The sequence below is a fragment of the Coloeus monedula genome, assembly GCF_965178545.1.
Source record: "Coloeus monedula genome assembly, chromosome: 3".
Taxonomy (NCBI): Eukaryota; Metazoa; Chordata; class Aves; order Passeriformes; family Corvidae; genus Coloeus; species Coloeus monedula.
The window spans coordinates 113,433,715-113,449,513 of record NC_138783.1 but is presented as its reverse complement, the minus strand read 5'-3'; the positions used below and the strand labels follow the sequence as shown (position 1 = coordinate 113,449,513).

Here is a 15,799-nt window from a genome sequence, read left to right as displayed (position 1 = left end):
GACTGTTTCTTGTTTGTTTCTCATAAATTTCCTTTGGTAATAACTTAGTCACTCAGCAACACTCTACAGCACACACACACATTACATGATTATCTCATATTTTATACAACACACGTTAAAGTAATTAATTTTCTCTGGTAAATGTCATACCAGTTAGTTCATCGTTAGGAGCCAAATATTTGTGCAACCATTTGTTACAAATATATGCACAACCACACAACACTTCAGCTCCCTGGTATTTATTAAGTGTAATTTAAAGGGACACTGTTGATGTTGTTACAGTCTCAACTTTCATGGTAGTTTTTGTTCCAGTTGAAATTCCCTTAATTATTGAACATCAACTCATTTATTTATTTATGAACTAACCTTGCTGCACCGTTTATCACACAAAAATAAATATGGTCTTGCTGTGGTGTGGAACATGCTAGTGACCAGCAAATGTCTGGCATGGCAGAAGGCTTTCTTCTCTCATTTCATCTTTATCCTTTCATTGACAAGATCTGGAGTTTGCCCCATCTTTAAGGTAGAAATACAGCAAAATAGGTACCTCGTTCATAAAAAGAACTGATTTTAATCACAAGCTCAAAATGAACTCCAGGTGAAGAGATTTCTTTCTGTGCTATCACAGGTTGCCTCCAAAGAGACAAAACCCCACCATGACAGCGGCTCAGATTTCAATGGATGGAAGGCAAGTTAGCCATGAAACATCAGGATTAGTTGCCTTGAAAAATACATTTTAAGGGCATGAAACCACCTCTGATAGACAGTGAAGTCTGCTTCTCCCATCCTGAAATTAGGTCTTACCCATACTCCTCACACACTGATACAAAAGCAAAGCCCTTCAAAGTGCATTTAGAGAGCCGAAGAACAGCAGTGGAGCTGTGCAGAGAGAAATTGTGCTCAGAGAGTCGGCAGGCTGAGCCAGACGTCTCCATTCAAGCTAACAGCCCAATAAATCCTATTCCCTGAAGATCACTTATTCTTCAGCACGTTCAATCAACAGGTTTGGAAAGGAGGACCTGACACTTTTCTCACTTATTCTGGCCTTCTATGAGAAAAGCGGCAGTGAAGAAAAGAAGCAGAACAAGTGGGAATGAGAAGGGGCAGGAGGAAGCACAAACGTAAGAAAGCGGAAAGGCAGGGGAAAGAAATATTGAGAAGAAATATTGAGAAGACATAGCAGAGGAAAGCAGAGATGAGAGTGAATGGAACAGTGCAGCACATTGGTGAGAGAGAGCTCTTTTAGGTTATTGTGCATTGCTACTTTTTATTGAAAGGAGACGCACTCAGACTGGAACAGAGAGAAAAGCAGAGCTGGGAGTTCAGGAGAAACATGAACTATCACAAAGGCAGAGTGCCAAAAAGTCTGGTTCACTAAACTTGGCCAAAAGCTGAAGGGAGATGTGATTGCTATCTGCCATCATGTAAGGAGAAGACATTGGACAGCAAAAAAAAAATACATTATTCAAAGGACAATGCCAAAACAAGGATCAAAAGGATCTGTTTCCCAAGAATGCCCTTAGGCTGGAAGTTAGAATAAAGTCCTAATCAGTAAAGGAATTAGGTTTGGGGTAAACCTCAATTCCTAACCTATTCATAACTGACCAATTTCAGCTGGTTTTAAGAAGCTGGTATTGACCAAGACTTTTGATCCATACAGATGACCCAGCTATCATTAAGACAGAGCTTGATTAAAAAAAAAATTTCTGGTGTAGTACCTGCAATTGCCAATGTCTTGGTCTCTGTAACAAAGAGGATTACAATCACTCCTGTTCTGCTATTATCCTGGCAGGCTTCACCAGTTTTGAGACCACTGCTTGGAAACCCAAAGTGCACTTGCTGCTTTGATAACTTATACTGCCTAAATTTTTTTCCTATGGACAATGAGCTATCATATTTGAAGCAGAATGGATGAATTCTCAAAGCAGCTTTGATCTGTCCTAGATCCTCAAAGCAGCCTGCAAGAATAGCTTGAAAGCTTTTTAAATAAAATAAGTGGCATTTCCTCCCCTCTCATTTCGAAATAGATGCTGAATGCAGGGCAAATTCTACTGTCAGCTTGATCATGAAAGCAAGTAGAATTCTAAACCGGCCTTGATCAATAGCAGTTTCTGGTAATTGACTGTAATCTATCTATCTAGTTATTGCCATGGGAATTTTAAATATTGCTGGTGGGGTTTTTTTGTTGTTGTTGTTGCATCCATCAGCTGCAGAGATGAAGCTTGAAAATGGAGGATGAGAGAAGAGGGAGGAATTGATCAGTCATGCAGCCTCAGCTGATGGCGTGTCCTCAGGGCAACTTGCAAGACTTGGGGAAACGCTGACAGAATTTTCCTGGGCAGAAGGGAGCAGACTGGTAGGTCTGGCTGAACAGAGCCAGGGCCGGGGTTTCTTATCATTGGCTGGATGAGAGAGCTTTGGTAATAGGCATAGAGAGTCAGGCTGCTGGCAAGTTACACCCCTGGTGGAAAGCAGGAAAGGTGTACTGACACTTCTGCTGAGCCAAACCCCTGTTTTTTGTCAGAAAGGCAGCATGAGAGGAAAGCCAGGAAATGTTTGTGACCTGCATGAGTTCAGTCCCATCGACATCCCAAAGAGGTCAGGAGTGAAGGAAGGAGAGTAAGTACAGTCAGGAGGGTAATAGCCACCTCCCTCCTTTATTGTGCCCACAGGTGCAGCTCCCCATTTGTTCTGCAGTGTCTGACAGAGGTTTGGGTGCTGCACTTGACTGACAGCAGCATTTCCCTGACTTTCATGGGACTGCCTGGGGGTGGTTGCCCTGTCGGGCTGTGAGAGTCACTGTGCCTCCCTGCCTCGGGGGCTTTGTGTTCCCAAGTGATTTATCTTCACCCTAAAAGCGATGTTATCTGGAGGGAGGAAGGCATGCTTGGCTCTCGCAGAGGTAACACACAACTGGGAGGCCTCAGCTGCACTTTGACGTGTGGTTACATTACTGCCAAGCTCCATGTTCATACTTCGTTCCCATCGGTGTTAGGAGTGTTACTTAAAAAGTTTTTCCAACTCTTCCCAGCAACTGCTGCATGCTGTATTAAATGCATGTCTATAGCTTAATTGAGAAAAAAAAAATCTGCATTCCTCTCTGAATTAAATTAGAGGCTTTTCTGTCAGGTTCATTTTACCAGTGTGCCTGCATCTCAAATCAGCCCACATAAGGAGGGTGAAGAGGAGCTGAACAGCTACTCCCTGCTGCAGATCTCACTGAATATATGCAGCGGGGGCAGCTCAGAGGTATCTACCAGGCCCAGAATATTTCCCTTTTCATGTACTTTCAGAGGTGTGGGGGACAGAGGAAAGCAGCCCCCCATAGTCCCCTTGACTTCCATGACACGGAAGTCAGGCTGATTGCAAATATCCCCTGAGAAGCTCACACCTTATGTAAAAGAGCTGGGTATCAGATGAGTAGGAACTTCAAAACACTTCAAACAGGCACAGCAAAGTGAAACTTGCCCACCAAGCTTGTTCTGTGAGACAGAGCACTTCTTCTATCCAGTTTCCAGAGGCTGAGGAGGTTGTGAGATGGGATGATGGGGTGGGGACACAAGGACAGGAAAATCAGCCTGTTGCAGGGCCCCTCACACACAGGGAGTGTGCCAGGGAGGCAGCACCTGTGGGGATATTGTGCCTCCATCCCTCATCCCTGCCCAGTACCTCTGTCCCCAAAGGGCATGGCACGTCTCACTGAGGAGGCTCATGGTGGAGCAGGCTGAATTGGAGCAGTTGGCCATGGAAAGGTCATTCCAGCTAAGGAAACCTCCCAGTGAGACCCAAATGGCTCTAACTGTTTTTCTGTTCTCCTCTCCCCTATGGCATCAGCAGGAGGAAAAGGTCACAGGCCATGAGATGTGGAAATTCACACTTTGCCTTCCTGAGCCAGTAGGCAGCTGCAGGAATAATGCACCAAGTATCCATGTGGTACATGGCCAGCACAGATCTGTGGGCACAAAGGTGCCAGATTTTCCCCATGTGGGTTGTCTGGAGCACTCCACAGCTGCAGCCCAATGCTGTGGTCTCACCATTGTTTCCTGGCCACTGAAGAAGTATATTCATGGGCTACGTGTTCATTGACTGGTGAAAACAAAATGAATGAGCTAATAAAAGACACGGGAAAACATAAGGAATCGATATTTCTAGGACTGTTCATTGATGGTAGCAGCTGACCCACAGAGTACCACAGTGCACAGCCACACTGGGGTTTGCCCTCCTTCCCCCACCATGGGCTGGCCAGGCAGGGCTGTGTTTGATTCCCCTAATCCAATCCCCTATGTGACTTCTGCAATGCCTCCCACAGCATTCAGTGTTTTTCTAAGACAGGCCTAAGGAAGAGGGTATTAATAGGTAGTAATTTTCTATTCTTAATTTCTGGTACCTAATTAAGTGTATGCCACAGTTCAGCTCTGATTCAGGTTTCAGTGTGCTGTATGACGATCCACATAGGGTCATAATTCACTTTAAACTGGGAAGCCTGGGAACAATCTGATTTTGGGCAGCCCAGCCTTACCATGGCCTGTAAAACCAGTCCCAGGAAGAGGATGAAGTCACAGATATGACAGAAGCAGAGATATGTCTTCACAGAGAAGCAACACTAAATTATGCTGATTTTAGTCAAACCTTCCTGGTCTCCTCTTCTTTCTAAATTTTCCTATTTTAAACTGACAAAACTTTATCAGACCTGGCCTTCCACTCAGACAAATGGTCTAAGCCTGGAGCCAGAAGCATTTGGTCACAGTGAAAGCCAGTATTTTTTTTTTTAATTAAGCCTCTTTGGAAAGTTTTGCCTGGCTCAGTTTACAATTTGTACTCCCCTACTCATTTAAATTTTGCCAGTAAAACTCAATCCCAACACAAAGAGAGTAGAATAGCTGTCTTTTTATCACAAAAGCAGTTTTCCATGTTTTCCCCAGCTTTAGCTTCCCTCCTGCTTTCTCCCTCCTTTGAACTGTACAACTAATGCAGTCCTGTGTACATCCACCACTATCATCTGCACAGTACTCAGAACACACAGTTAATTTTCTACTGCCAACTGCTTACTGTTGTTGTCATTAACAATCTTCATTTAATAAAAAGCTTTTATCAAAATTGGTTTTCCTGGAGTACTTTCATTTTTCCCAGAAAAAGCATTAAAATTAATTTGTTTTCACTCAGTCTGTGCTACTGAGTGAATACAGCAAGGAACAAAAAAGATAAACATGTGAGAGAAACCCCAAAGAGAAGGTAATGTTGAAAGAAGCAATTGTGTTCTAAAGTAGATTATACTCTTTTTTTTTTTTTTCATTTGAAAGAAAACAAAATTATTGAAGACTGGGAGAAAACCTCAAATTGCAGTGGTGGTTTGGTGCACAAGGAGGTTGCTCCCCTTCTCTACAGTTCCCTGTGGCTTCTTCACTTGGGGAGGCAGAGGTGCAGAAAGATTTGACCTTAGGATTTAGGGACAATTTACAGGATTTTCTGCTGGAAATGCACTGGAGTCTACTGATACTCTGCATTTCACTGACCTTCCTCCAGCAGGGCTGCTGTTTCGTTTGCATGTTTTTCACATGCAGCCTCTGCCCATACTGCCTGAAACCTTTGAGCAACAGTTTATTATTGATATCAGAGGGGATATTCAGACAATTCAACCACCCAGTTATGCAATGAGCCACAAAATCAAAACAGGAGATACTAATTCCTTCCTTCCTTCCTTCCTTCCTTCCTTCCTTCCTTCCTTCCTTCCTTCCTTCCTTCCTTCCTTCCTTCCTTCCTTCCTTCCGAATTCCTTCCTTCCTTCCTTCCTTCCTTCCTTCCTTCCTTCCTTCCTTCCGAATTCCTTCCTTCCTTCCTTCCTTCCTTCCTTCCTTCCTTCCTTCCTTCCTTCCTTCCTTCCTTCCTTCCTTCCTTCCGAATTCCTTCCTTCCGAATTCCTTCCTTCCGAATTCCTTCCTTCCTTCCTTCCTTCCTTCCTTCCTTCCTTCCTTCCTTCCTTCCTTCCTTCCTTCCTTCCTTCCTTCCTTCCTTCCGAATTCCTTCCTTCCTTCCGAATTCCTTCCTTCCTTCCTTCCTTCCTTCCGAATTCCTTCCTTCCTTCCTTCCTTCCTTCCTTCCTTCCTTCCTTCCTTCCTTCCTTCCTTCCTTCCTTCCTTCCTTCCTTCCTTCCTTCCTTCCTTCCTTCCTTCCTTCCTTCCTTCCTTCCTTCCTTCCTTCCTTCCTTCCTTCCTTCCTTCCTTCCTTCCTTCCTTCCTTCCTTCCTTCCTTCCTTCCTTCCTTCCTTCCTTCCTTCCTTCCTTCCTTCCTTCCTTCCTTCCTTCCTTCCTTCCTTCCTTCCTTCCTTCCTTCCTTCCTTCCTTCCTTCCTTCCTTCCTTCCTTCCTTCCTTCCTTCCTTCCTTCCTTCCTTCCTTCCTTCCTTCCTTCCTTCCTTCCTTCCTTCCTTCCTTCCTTCCTTCCTTCCTTCCTTCCTTCCTTCCTTCCTTCCTTCCTTCCTTCCTTCCCTCCTTCCTTCCTTCCTTCCTTCCTTCCTTCCTTCCTTCCTTCCTTCCTTCCTTCCTTCCTTCCTTCCTTCCTTCCCTCCTTCTTTCCCTCCCTCCCTCCCTCCCTCCTGAATGTCTGGCAGAAAAACAAAACCAAAAACAACAAATCAACCCCAAAATAATTTTCCCTGAACTGACAGTTTCAGAAATTGGAACATTTTTGGCTAAATTCCAATTCAGAGAGCAAATTCTGCACAAGTGCTCCCAGGGGCCTGGACAGGGAGTCCCTCCCAGGCTCGCTCAGACTGAACACATCGCCCATGCTGTTCCACGAGCCTCTGTTTGAGGGAGGAGGGATGACATATTATGGGAATTTCATGGTCTGATGCATCACAGAGTATGAAATATGGCAGGGGAGATCCACTCCATCCATGAGAATAAGGACATTCAGCAGCTGAAGTAGAGCTCCTCTGAGACAGGGTGATGGCAGATCAGAATTGGAGTATTTCAGTTTAAGCAATTTCATCCATAAACTAATTTTTCTGTAAAAAGCCATTCTAATTAAAAAAAACCATATTAATGAACAGCTTTACGTAAAATGGAGGAACATAACACAGCACACTTGCTGTTCTCTGGAATTGGCTTTGGAAGTGATCTGGAATGCATCTTTCCTTATTAACAAGGAAAGTGTTACTTCCATTAAAGAAAGAAACAACCCTTCCCCCTGCCAGCCATCCGTGAGAAACTCTCACTGTATTTTGTGTTTGAAATTTAAATTTCTGCATAATACCACCCACTGTACAAAACGAATGTGATTAAAATGGTGCTTCCTCTAATTTTCAATTAAAATATATTTTAAATATTTACCTTTCCACACTAAATGCAAATGCAGATGCATAGTACAGCTCTGGGAAACCAGAAGGTGGAAACCCACTGACCCAGTTTTGCCATCCCGGTGGACTAAAATGCAAAAAAACCAAAAAAAAGCTGTAAAAGCATCCCACCTCCCCCTCCCCCAAGCCTGACAGGGCCCCAGAGTAAAATGTGCTGTGTAAAAGTCACAAAACAAAAAACATTAAAAATTAATTGGTGCAGAAAATGGTAAATGGGGTGGGATTTGCCCCATCTGTGACCCTGGTTCCAGAGGTATTGGGGGGCACCATGTCCAGTGAGGTCACTGCCCCTCACCAGGTGGGAGAGAGCAAGGGAACGAGGCAAAGATTTGGGCCTGAGGTAAATTTTCACAGAATCCTTTAGGATGGAAAAGACCTCTGAGATCATCGAGTGCAACCCATGAGCAATCACCACCGTGTCACCCAGACCACGGCTCTGAGTGCCACGTCCACTCTTTCCCTAAACACCTCCTGGGACGGTCATTCTGATGTCTTATCAGCCTTTGTGAAAAAATTCCTCCTAATGTCCGGCCTAAACCTCCCCTGGCACAGCTGTTGACTGTGTTCTCTCCTCCTGTCACTTGTTCCCTGGGAGAAGAGCCTGATCCCCACCTGGCCACAGCACCCTTTCAGGGAGCTGTAGGGAGCAGTAAGGTCACCCCAGAGCTCCCTTTTCTCCAACTATTGAGAGATGTGTGATGAAAAAGGCCACACATTTTGAAAAATTAAATAAATGGACATAGTATGTGCTAGTGTTGGATTTAATATGTATTTAGTATTCAGTAAATAATGATGTATAATAAATACTACATAAATATATGTTTCATAGATATATTTTAGATTTCATATATTTATGTATTTTAATACATATTTATATATTTAGTATGTTTATGTAATACATATAATATGTAAGATATAACATTTAGATATATTTCTATATTTATACACATTAATTGAAGGAATCTATAAAAATAATAACGAATTTATTTCTACTTCACTACCGCTGACTCCAGGCCCGCCCCCCTGCACCCCCCGCACTTGGTGGGGTCGGGGCTCCTGCGGAAAAAAGCCGGGACCTGCTTGCATCCCCCCGGGCCGTATCCCGGGATGGAGCGGGTCGGGATGGAGCGGTCTGGGGTGGAGCGGTTCGGGATGGAGCGGGCCGGGATGGAGCGGTCCGGGATGGAGCGGGCCGGGATGGAGCGGGCCGGGATGGAGCGGGCCGGGATGGAGCGGGCCGGGATGGAGCGGTCCAGGATGGAGCGGGCCGGGATGGAGCGGTCCGGGATGGAGCGGGCCGGTATGGAGCGGGCCGGGATGGAGCGGGTGGGGATGGAACGGGTCGGGATGAGCGGGTGGGGATGGAGCGGGTGGGGATGGAGCGGGTCGGGATGGAGCGGGTCGGGATGGAGCGGTTCGGGATGGAGCGGGCCGGGATGGAGCGGTTCGGGATGGAGCGGGTGGGGATGGAGCGGTTCGGGATGGAGCGGTTCGGGATGGAGCGGTCCGGGATGGAGCGGGTCGGGATGGAGCGGGTCGGGATGGAGCGGGTCTGGGATGGAGCGGGTCTGGGATGGAGCGGGTCGGGATGGAGCGGGTGGGGATGGAGCGGTCCGGGATCGAGCGGGTGGGGATGGAGCGGTCCGGGATGGAGCGGTCTGGGATGGAGCGGTCTGGGATGGAGCGGGTCGGGATGGAGCGGGTGGGGATGGAGCGGGTCGGGATGGAGCGGGTCGGGATGGAGCAGGTCGGGATGGAGCGGTCCGGGATGGAGCGGTCCGGGATGGAGCGGTCCGGGATGGAGCGGTCCGGGATGGAGCGGTCCGGGATGGAGCGGGCCGGGATGGAGCGGGTCGGGATGGAGCGGGTGGGGATGGAGCGGTCGGGGATGGAGCGGGTGGGGATGGAGCGGTTCGGGATGGAGCGGTCCGGGATGGAGCGGGCCGGGATGGAGCGGGTCGGGATGGAGCGGTCCGGGATGGAGCGGGTGGGGATGGAGCGGTTCGGGATGGAGCGGGTGGGGGATCGAGCGGGTGGGGATGGAGCGGTCCGGGAGGGAGCGGTCCGGGATGGAGCGGTTCGGGATGGAGCGGTTCGGGATGGAGCGGGTGGGGATGGAGCGGGCCGGGATGGAGCGGTACGGGATGGAGCGGTCCGGGATGGAGCGGGTCGGGATGGAACGGTTCGGGATGGAGCGGGTGGGGATGGAGCGGGTGGGGATGGAGCGGGTCGGGATGGAGCGGTCCGGGATGGAACGGTTCGGGATGGAGCGGGTGGGGATGGAGCGGGCCGGGATGGAGCGGGTGGGGATGGAGCGGGTGGGGATGGAGCGGTTCGGGATGGAGCGGGTCGGGATGGAGCGGGTGGGGATGGAGCGGTTCGGGATGGAGCGGGTCGGGATGGAACGGTTCGGGATGGAGCGGTCCGGGATGGAGCGGTCCGGGATGGAGCGGGCCGGTATGGAGCGGGTGGGGATGGAGCGGGTGGGGATGGAGCGGGTCCGGGATGGAGCGGGTGGGGATGGAGCGGTCCGGGATGGAGCGGGTGGGGATGGAGCGGGTCCGGGATGGAGCGGGTGGGGATGGAGCGGGTCCGGGATGGAGCGGTCCGGGATGGAGCGGGCCGGGATGGAGCGGGTGGGGATGGAACGGTCCGGGATGGAGCGGGTCCGGGATGGAGCGGGTGGGGATGGAACGGTCCGGGATGGAGCGGGTCCGGGATGGAGCGGGTCCGGGATGGAGCGGTCCGGGATGGAGCGGGTGGGGATGGAGCGGTCCGGGATGGAGCGGGTCCGGGATGGAGCGGGTCCGGGATGGAGCGGTCCGGGATGGAGCGGGTGGGGATGGAGCGGGTGGGGATGGAGCGGTCCGGGATGGAGCGGGTGGGGATGGAGCGGTCCGGGATGGAGCGGTCCGGGCTGAGCGCCCGCGCCCGCCCGCGCGTCTCCCGCGCCGTGACGTCACGGCCGCATGACGTCAGCGGCGCGCGGTCTCCGGGCGGCGGCGGCAGCGGTTGAGGGGCGGCCATGGCGCTGCCGCTGCTGCCCGGCTTCTCCCGCCGCCGCAACGTGAGTGACCGCCCGGGCAGCCTCCTGCCCGCCCTCCTGCCCGCCCTCCTGCCCTGCCCCGGAGCCGCGGGGGCCGTGGGGACCGTGCCGGCGGCGGTTCCCGGGGGTGGCGGGGCCGTTCCTGCCGCCCCCGGCCCCCGTGGGTGCGCTGAGCTCCCCCGGCCTTAGCGGCGGGGTGAGGGTGCTGTGCGGCCGGACGGGAGGAGCTGCGGCTAAAGCTGCGCCGGGGGAGGTTCAGGCTGGACATCAGGAGGAGTTTCTTCACCGAAAGGCTGATTAGACATCGGAATGGGCTGCCCAGGGAGGCAGTGGAGTCACCGTCCCTGAAGGTGTTCAGGGAAAGCCTGGACGTGGCACTCAGAGCATGGTCCGGGTGACACGGTGGTGATTGGTCGTGGTCGATGATCTCAGAGGTCTTTTCCAACCTCATTGACTCTGTGATCCTGTGATCTGACAGCTGCTGTGGGGCAATTTGAGCTCTTGTTGCAGCTCTAACAGAGCAAAACAAGGAGAGACAGATACCCTCTACATAAACCAAAAAGGCCTTGCAGAGGGGGCAGTGCCAGGGATGCTGATGTGCTGTTTCAGGGCTGCCAATACCATTAATGCAGGCTAAATAGACAAGGTGCTATTTTTATCTTAGCAAAAACAAGAGAAGGCTGCCATCACTTCTTTAAAGTTTTTTGTCAAGGATAGGTAGGAATTCACTGAACACGCTATTGTAAAGCGGAGCAGGAGGTAAGGCAGGATTTGTGCACAGCACTCTAGCTGGTGCCTTCAGGAGGCAAACAAAACAGTGTATTTTAACATTTTTAATAATGTTGAAATATCTGGAAGAGAATCTGCCGTTTTGACACTATAAACATGTTGTGGCCAAGGTTGCCCAGAGAAGCTGTTGATGCCCCATCCCTGGATGTGTTCAGGCCGGGTTGGGTGGAGCTCTGAGCAGCCTGGTCTAAGTGGAAGGTGTCCCTACCCATGAAAGGGTGTTGGAACTGAATGATCTTTAAGGTCCCTTCCAACCTAGGCCATTCTGTGATTCTGTGATAGATATGTAGACACAATCAAAGCTGCCCAGGTACAGGGAGCATGAAATTGTGTAGAAATATGTGGACTCCCAGCCTCACTGTGTGTGTCAGCACTGCACAGGTGTGTGCAAACACAGGACCTCTTGCAAGAGCAGCTCAGCCAAGAAACTAAGGATCTTTCAGGCAGCTTCTCCCCTGGAAACAGCTGGATGCTGTTGTTTTGGAAGGGGTTAAAAAAAAGGTCTGGTGATGAATACTCAGTCTCTTGCTGAATTGAGATTTGTGTTGTTAAGGGTTGGTTGTGTGTACAACACTTGAGGTGGGTGCTGAGTGGGCGTATCAGCAACGCTGGAATTGGTGTGTGCCATTGGTACCTGCTGGGTGGAAGCAGAATAGCTCAACTCAGTGATATCTGTGGCTTTATTGTTCTCCAAACTTCAATTTACCTGAATTGATTTAATTTAACTTCATATGCTTGGGAAGAGTTACTAACAGAGAGTGTTCAGCACCCCATGCTGGAGTGCATACAGTGAGTATGTTATGAGAACTAAAGGTGTGAAAGCTGTCACAAATTGCCATGAGACAGCATTGTAAACCCATGGTTAGACCCTTGTTTGGCCTCCAGATTGCTCTTCTTGTTAATCCTTGAGACAGTGGAGTTAATAACGCTAACTCACCTCCACAAATGAGAGCCTGAGAACAACATAGTTAAAGGAAAAAAGTGTCACTGCTATAGATAAAATGAAAAGGAAGAAAGGGTTTCCACCTGTTAGGACACTGAGCATCACCATCAGCACCTCTTATTGCGTGGAAACAACAGTGGCAGAGCATTCCCTGAGGAAGGATGCACAGCAGACAGGGAATTGCTCTTCCAGTCAGCCCTTGGTTTGTAATTATGGGTATTAATTCCACTCATCACTGTTCAAGCTCCTAGTGAAATCATCTTGTCTCTGCCCCTAATGCTTCCACCTGCCTCATCTGTAGGCCCACAAAAGGCAGTGGAGGAGGAGTACATATGTGTTTTGTCTCCCTTGGATGTGTTTGATAAGGTGGCTGGGCTGCCTCCAGAAAATCAGAGCTTTAAGGTAGTGTTCAAAATCAAAATTACAGTAGTTTATGTACACAGAAGTCCATCCATCAAATAAACCCGCTTCACCTCTTTCAAAACAGAAATCCAAAGACCAGCTGCTCATTAGCAGTGCCTGTGTTTTTTTGTTTGTGGGTGATGAGGAGATCTAACAATACAGGTATTTTGAGCACATGGTGGAAACACAGCATATAATAGGTTTGCTCCATTACTACAAGAAGAAGTTTGTGCATTTGGAGCCTGGACTGTGTTAGGGATGGCACTGGTTACAAGTACTCATTTTATTAGTGTCCCTGGTCTGCCTCCCATTCTCAAAAGCAGCTGCTCCTTCTGATACTGGATTGATGTCCTTGCCTATGTCAACAGCTGAGGAGTAGGGTGAGAAACACATACTCACATGGGTCAGATTTGCCAAGTGCTGGCTGACCAGTGTTTTTTCTTGCCTGAGGTAATGTGCCGGGATGACTGTTTGAAATCCCTCTCAGAGAGAAAATTCCGTGCAACAATTCTGCATGGCATTTCTTAGAGAATCGAACAATAAGTTTATAGATCTCAGGAGGAAAACACATCCTTGAGAAACTGCAAAAAATTCTGTTGAAAACTTTAGTGGCACAGCAGAAATTCCACATCTTCCTTGTTTATTGCAGAAGCTTGGAATAGCCCAACTGTGCTACTGTGGCTGTCTCTATGTTTCCTGCCCAAAATATTTTCTGCTGCTCTGTAACCCACAAAATAGGACATTAGTTTTTCTTGACCAAGAACATTTGCCAATCTCTTTATAAGTAACTGTGCCTGCTGTCCTTTCATCTTTACCTGGCCATCTTTCCTGAACCCTTCCACTACCCCTCAGCCCTGATCCTCCAGATTTCTGTCTCTGTTCACTACCCCCAAACCCAAATTTTCATGTAGTTGCCCCTCATGGCTGCATTTTTATCCCTTTCCTTTATCCATCTGTTGTCTTCTCCCAGGCAGTAAGAGCAGGCCAGAATCACAGAAGGGTTTGGGCTGGAAGAGACCTTTCAAAGTCATCCAGGCCAATGCCCAGAGCAGAATACCTTCTACTGGATCAGGTTACTTAGGGCAACCTGACTGTGAGTGTTTCCAGGAATGGGGCATCCACCACCTCTCTGGGCAACCTGTCCCAGTGTTTCACCACTCATTGTAAAAAATTTCTTCCTTATACCTAGCCCACATCAGCTCTCTTCTAATTTAAAACTATAACCCCTTCTCCTACTGCAAGGCTCTGCTAAAAAGTCCGTCCCCATTATTCTTAAAGTCCCTCTTTAAGTACAGAAAGGCCACAATAAGGTCTCCCTGGAGTCTTCTCTTCTCTGGGCTGAACAACCCTAACTCTCTCTATTGTAGGAGAGGTGCTCCAGCCCTCTGCTAATTTTTGTGGCCCTCCTCTGGACCTGCTCCAATAGATTCATGCCTTTCCTGTGCTGATCCAGGCTATTGGTGCTGATGCACCTTGTTTTGTAATGTTTTTAGAGGGGCACCAGAGTTGCTGGGAACAATGTCTTAGGGTGTTCCTCCTTTGCCAGAACCACTTAACCCCTGAGCAATCCTGAGACCTCTGCAGCAAACTAGGGATGATAGAAGAGTTGAAAATCAGTCACATGAATTTGACTGGTGTTGTAGCGTGTGTACACTGTAATGTGACTGGAACAGTCAAAGTGTGTAGCATTTGCATTTATTTCCATCACTTAGTTGAAACAGCCAGGAGACTGTATCAGCAGCCTAGAATAGTTCAGAAATGCCACAGTTCATCCTGATAAAGGATTTGAGCAGGACATCCAAACTGCAGCTGCTGTTCTCAAGCTGGGAATTACAGATGGACACTGGGTACAGAGCTGGGCTGCCCCTGCTGCCATAGCTCCCTCTGGGACTGAGTTAAAAATGTGGCTTCTGGGAGCCCACTGGGGGCTCTCCCATCACTCCAGCAGCTGTGGTGGGAGATTTCCAGCTGTGTTTAGTTCAGCTGGAATGTGCAGCTCCCTGGGGAGTTTGCTGTGACTCTGTATTACAGAGCAAGATGGAGAGAGCACAATGCAGCTTTCCCCAAGGACTGTAGGGGCTGAGTTTGCAAAGCCAAGGGCTGCAGTGAGAACCCTGACCTTTGTGTTAGTCACTACTGAGTGGATCCTCAATATTTTTCGGGCACACCGCACAGAAAATGTCCAGCTTTGTTCAGCAGATCCACAGCCTGCTCAGCTGAGCTGCATTAGCACAGCAGACACATTCAAGCTCTTTCTCTGCTCTCTAAAAGATTTCTTTTAGAAGTCATTTAATATCACTGTGGAGGTGGCATGATGTTCTGTCACTATTTTAGGCTGGATTTGGTCTGAGTTCATTAGCTGAAGTTTCCCAAATGTAATTTTTTCCTTTTGTGATCCTCAATTATAACTAATCTTTTTGTTAAACTTTCTATTTTTGTTGTTGTTTTTGGTGGTTTTTTTTAAGAAATAACTGTACAGACTTTTAGAAGAGATTACTTTGTCTATGGATCTAGGTACTTTTTGGAAGAAAGGGATAAGTAATTCTGTGATTAGGAATCTAAAAGAATCTTTTTGTCAAACCCTGAAAAGTTACAAGAATGACCCAAAAGATTCTTAAGAGAATTGGAGCTGTTTCATTACATATTTTTCATATAAAATTTTAAGGATGTTGTGATTTTAGCTCTAAATTCTGGAAATTACAGCAGGGTCAGACCTAGATTTCTTTGATGAACACCTTGCCATACCGTTGCTGCTAAAACCCAAAAACATATGAACAGCAAATGCTTCTAGAAGAAGCTTTGAGGACATGAAAAGCTTTCCTTTGCTCAGGAAAACTGCCACTCTCACTGTGCTGTGCTAACTGTGCCTTTCTCCCTAACTCATGCTTTGGTAATAGAGGGAAAATAATTAAATACTTGCTGTGCCAGAAAGTGGATCTGTTCTGTAGCACCTTCAGTATAAATCAGATGTTTCTGCCTAGAAAACCTCCTTTTAAAATTCAGCTTGACTATAGTTATTGTACATTTGAACTGATAAATGCAGAAAGCTGCCTTCCTTTCTGACTTCTTCCCAGCTCTTTCTCAGCTTACAGAGGAACAAAATTATTAAAAAAAGAAAGAGAAGAAGAAAGGGTAGTTCAGTAGCACCCACAGGAGAGGGGAGAAACCATCCCAAGTGCAGATGTGTTACAAAGCAGGTGCCAGCCCCTATCAGTGCCTGGCTGTTCAAGATTCCAGGAGAGAACCTGTGCTCGCTTCTTGTGG

At 48.2% G+C, this 15,799-nt stretch overlaps 1 protein-coding gene across 1 annotated transcript in view; it reads left to right on the top strand.

The window, feature by feature from the left end:
• Nucleotides 1–10,380: 10,380 nt before the first annotated feature.
• EFHC2 (EF-hand domain containing 2) overlaps nucleotides 10,381–15,799 on the top strand; it is a gene marked incomplete at both ends in the record, with an annotated part of 57,343 nt that continues 51,924 nt past the window's right edge. The window contains one exon of the mRNA XM_082278482.1: nucleotides 10,381–10,422. Coding sequence (XP_082134608.1) covers nucleotides 10,381–10,422 — 42 coding nt within the window. The remainder of the gene's footprint in view (nucleotides 10,423–15,799) is intronic.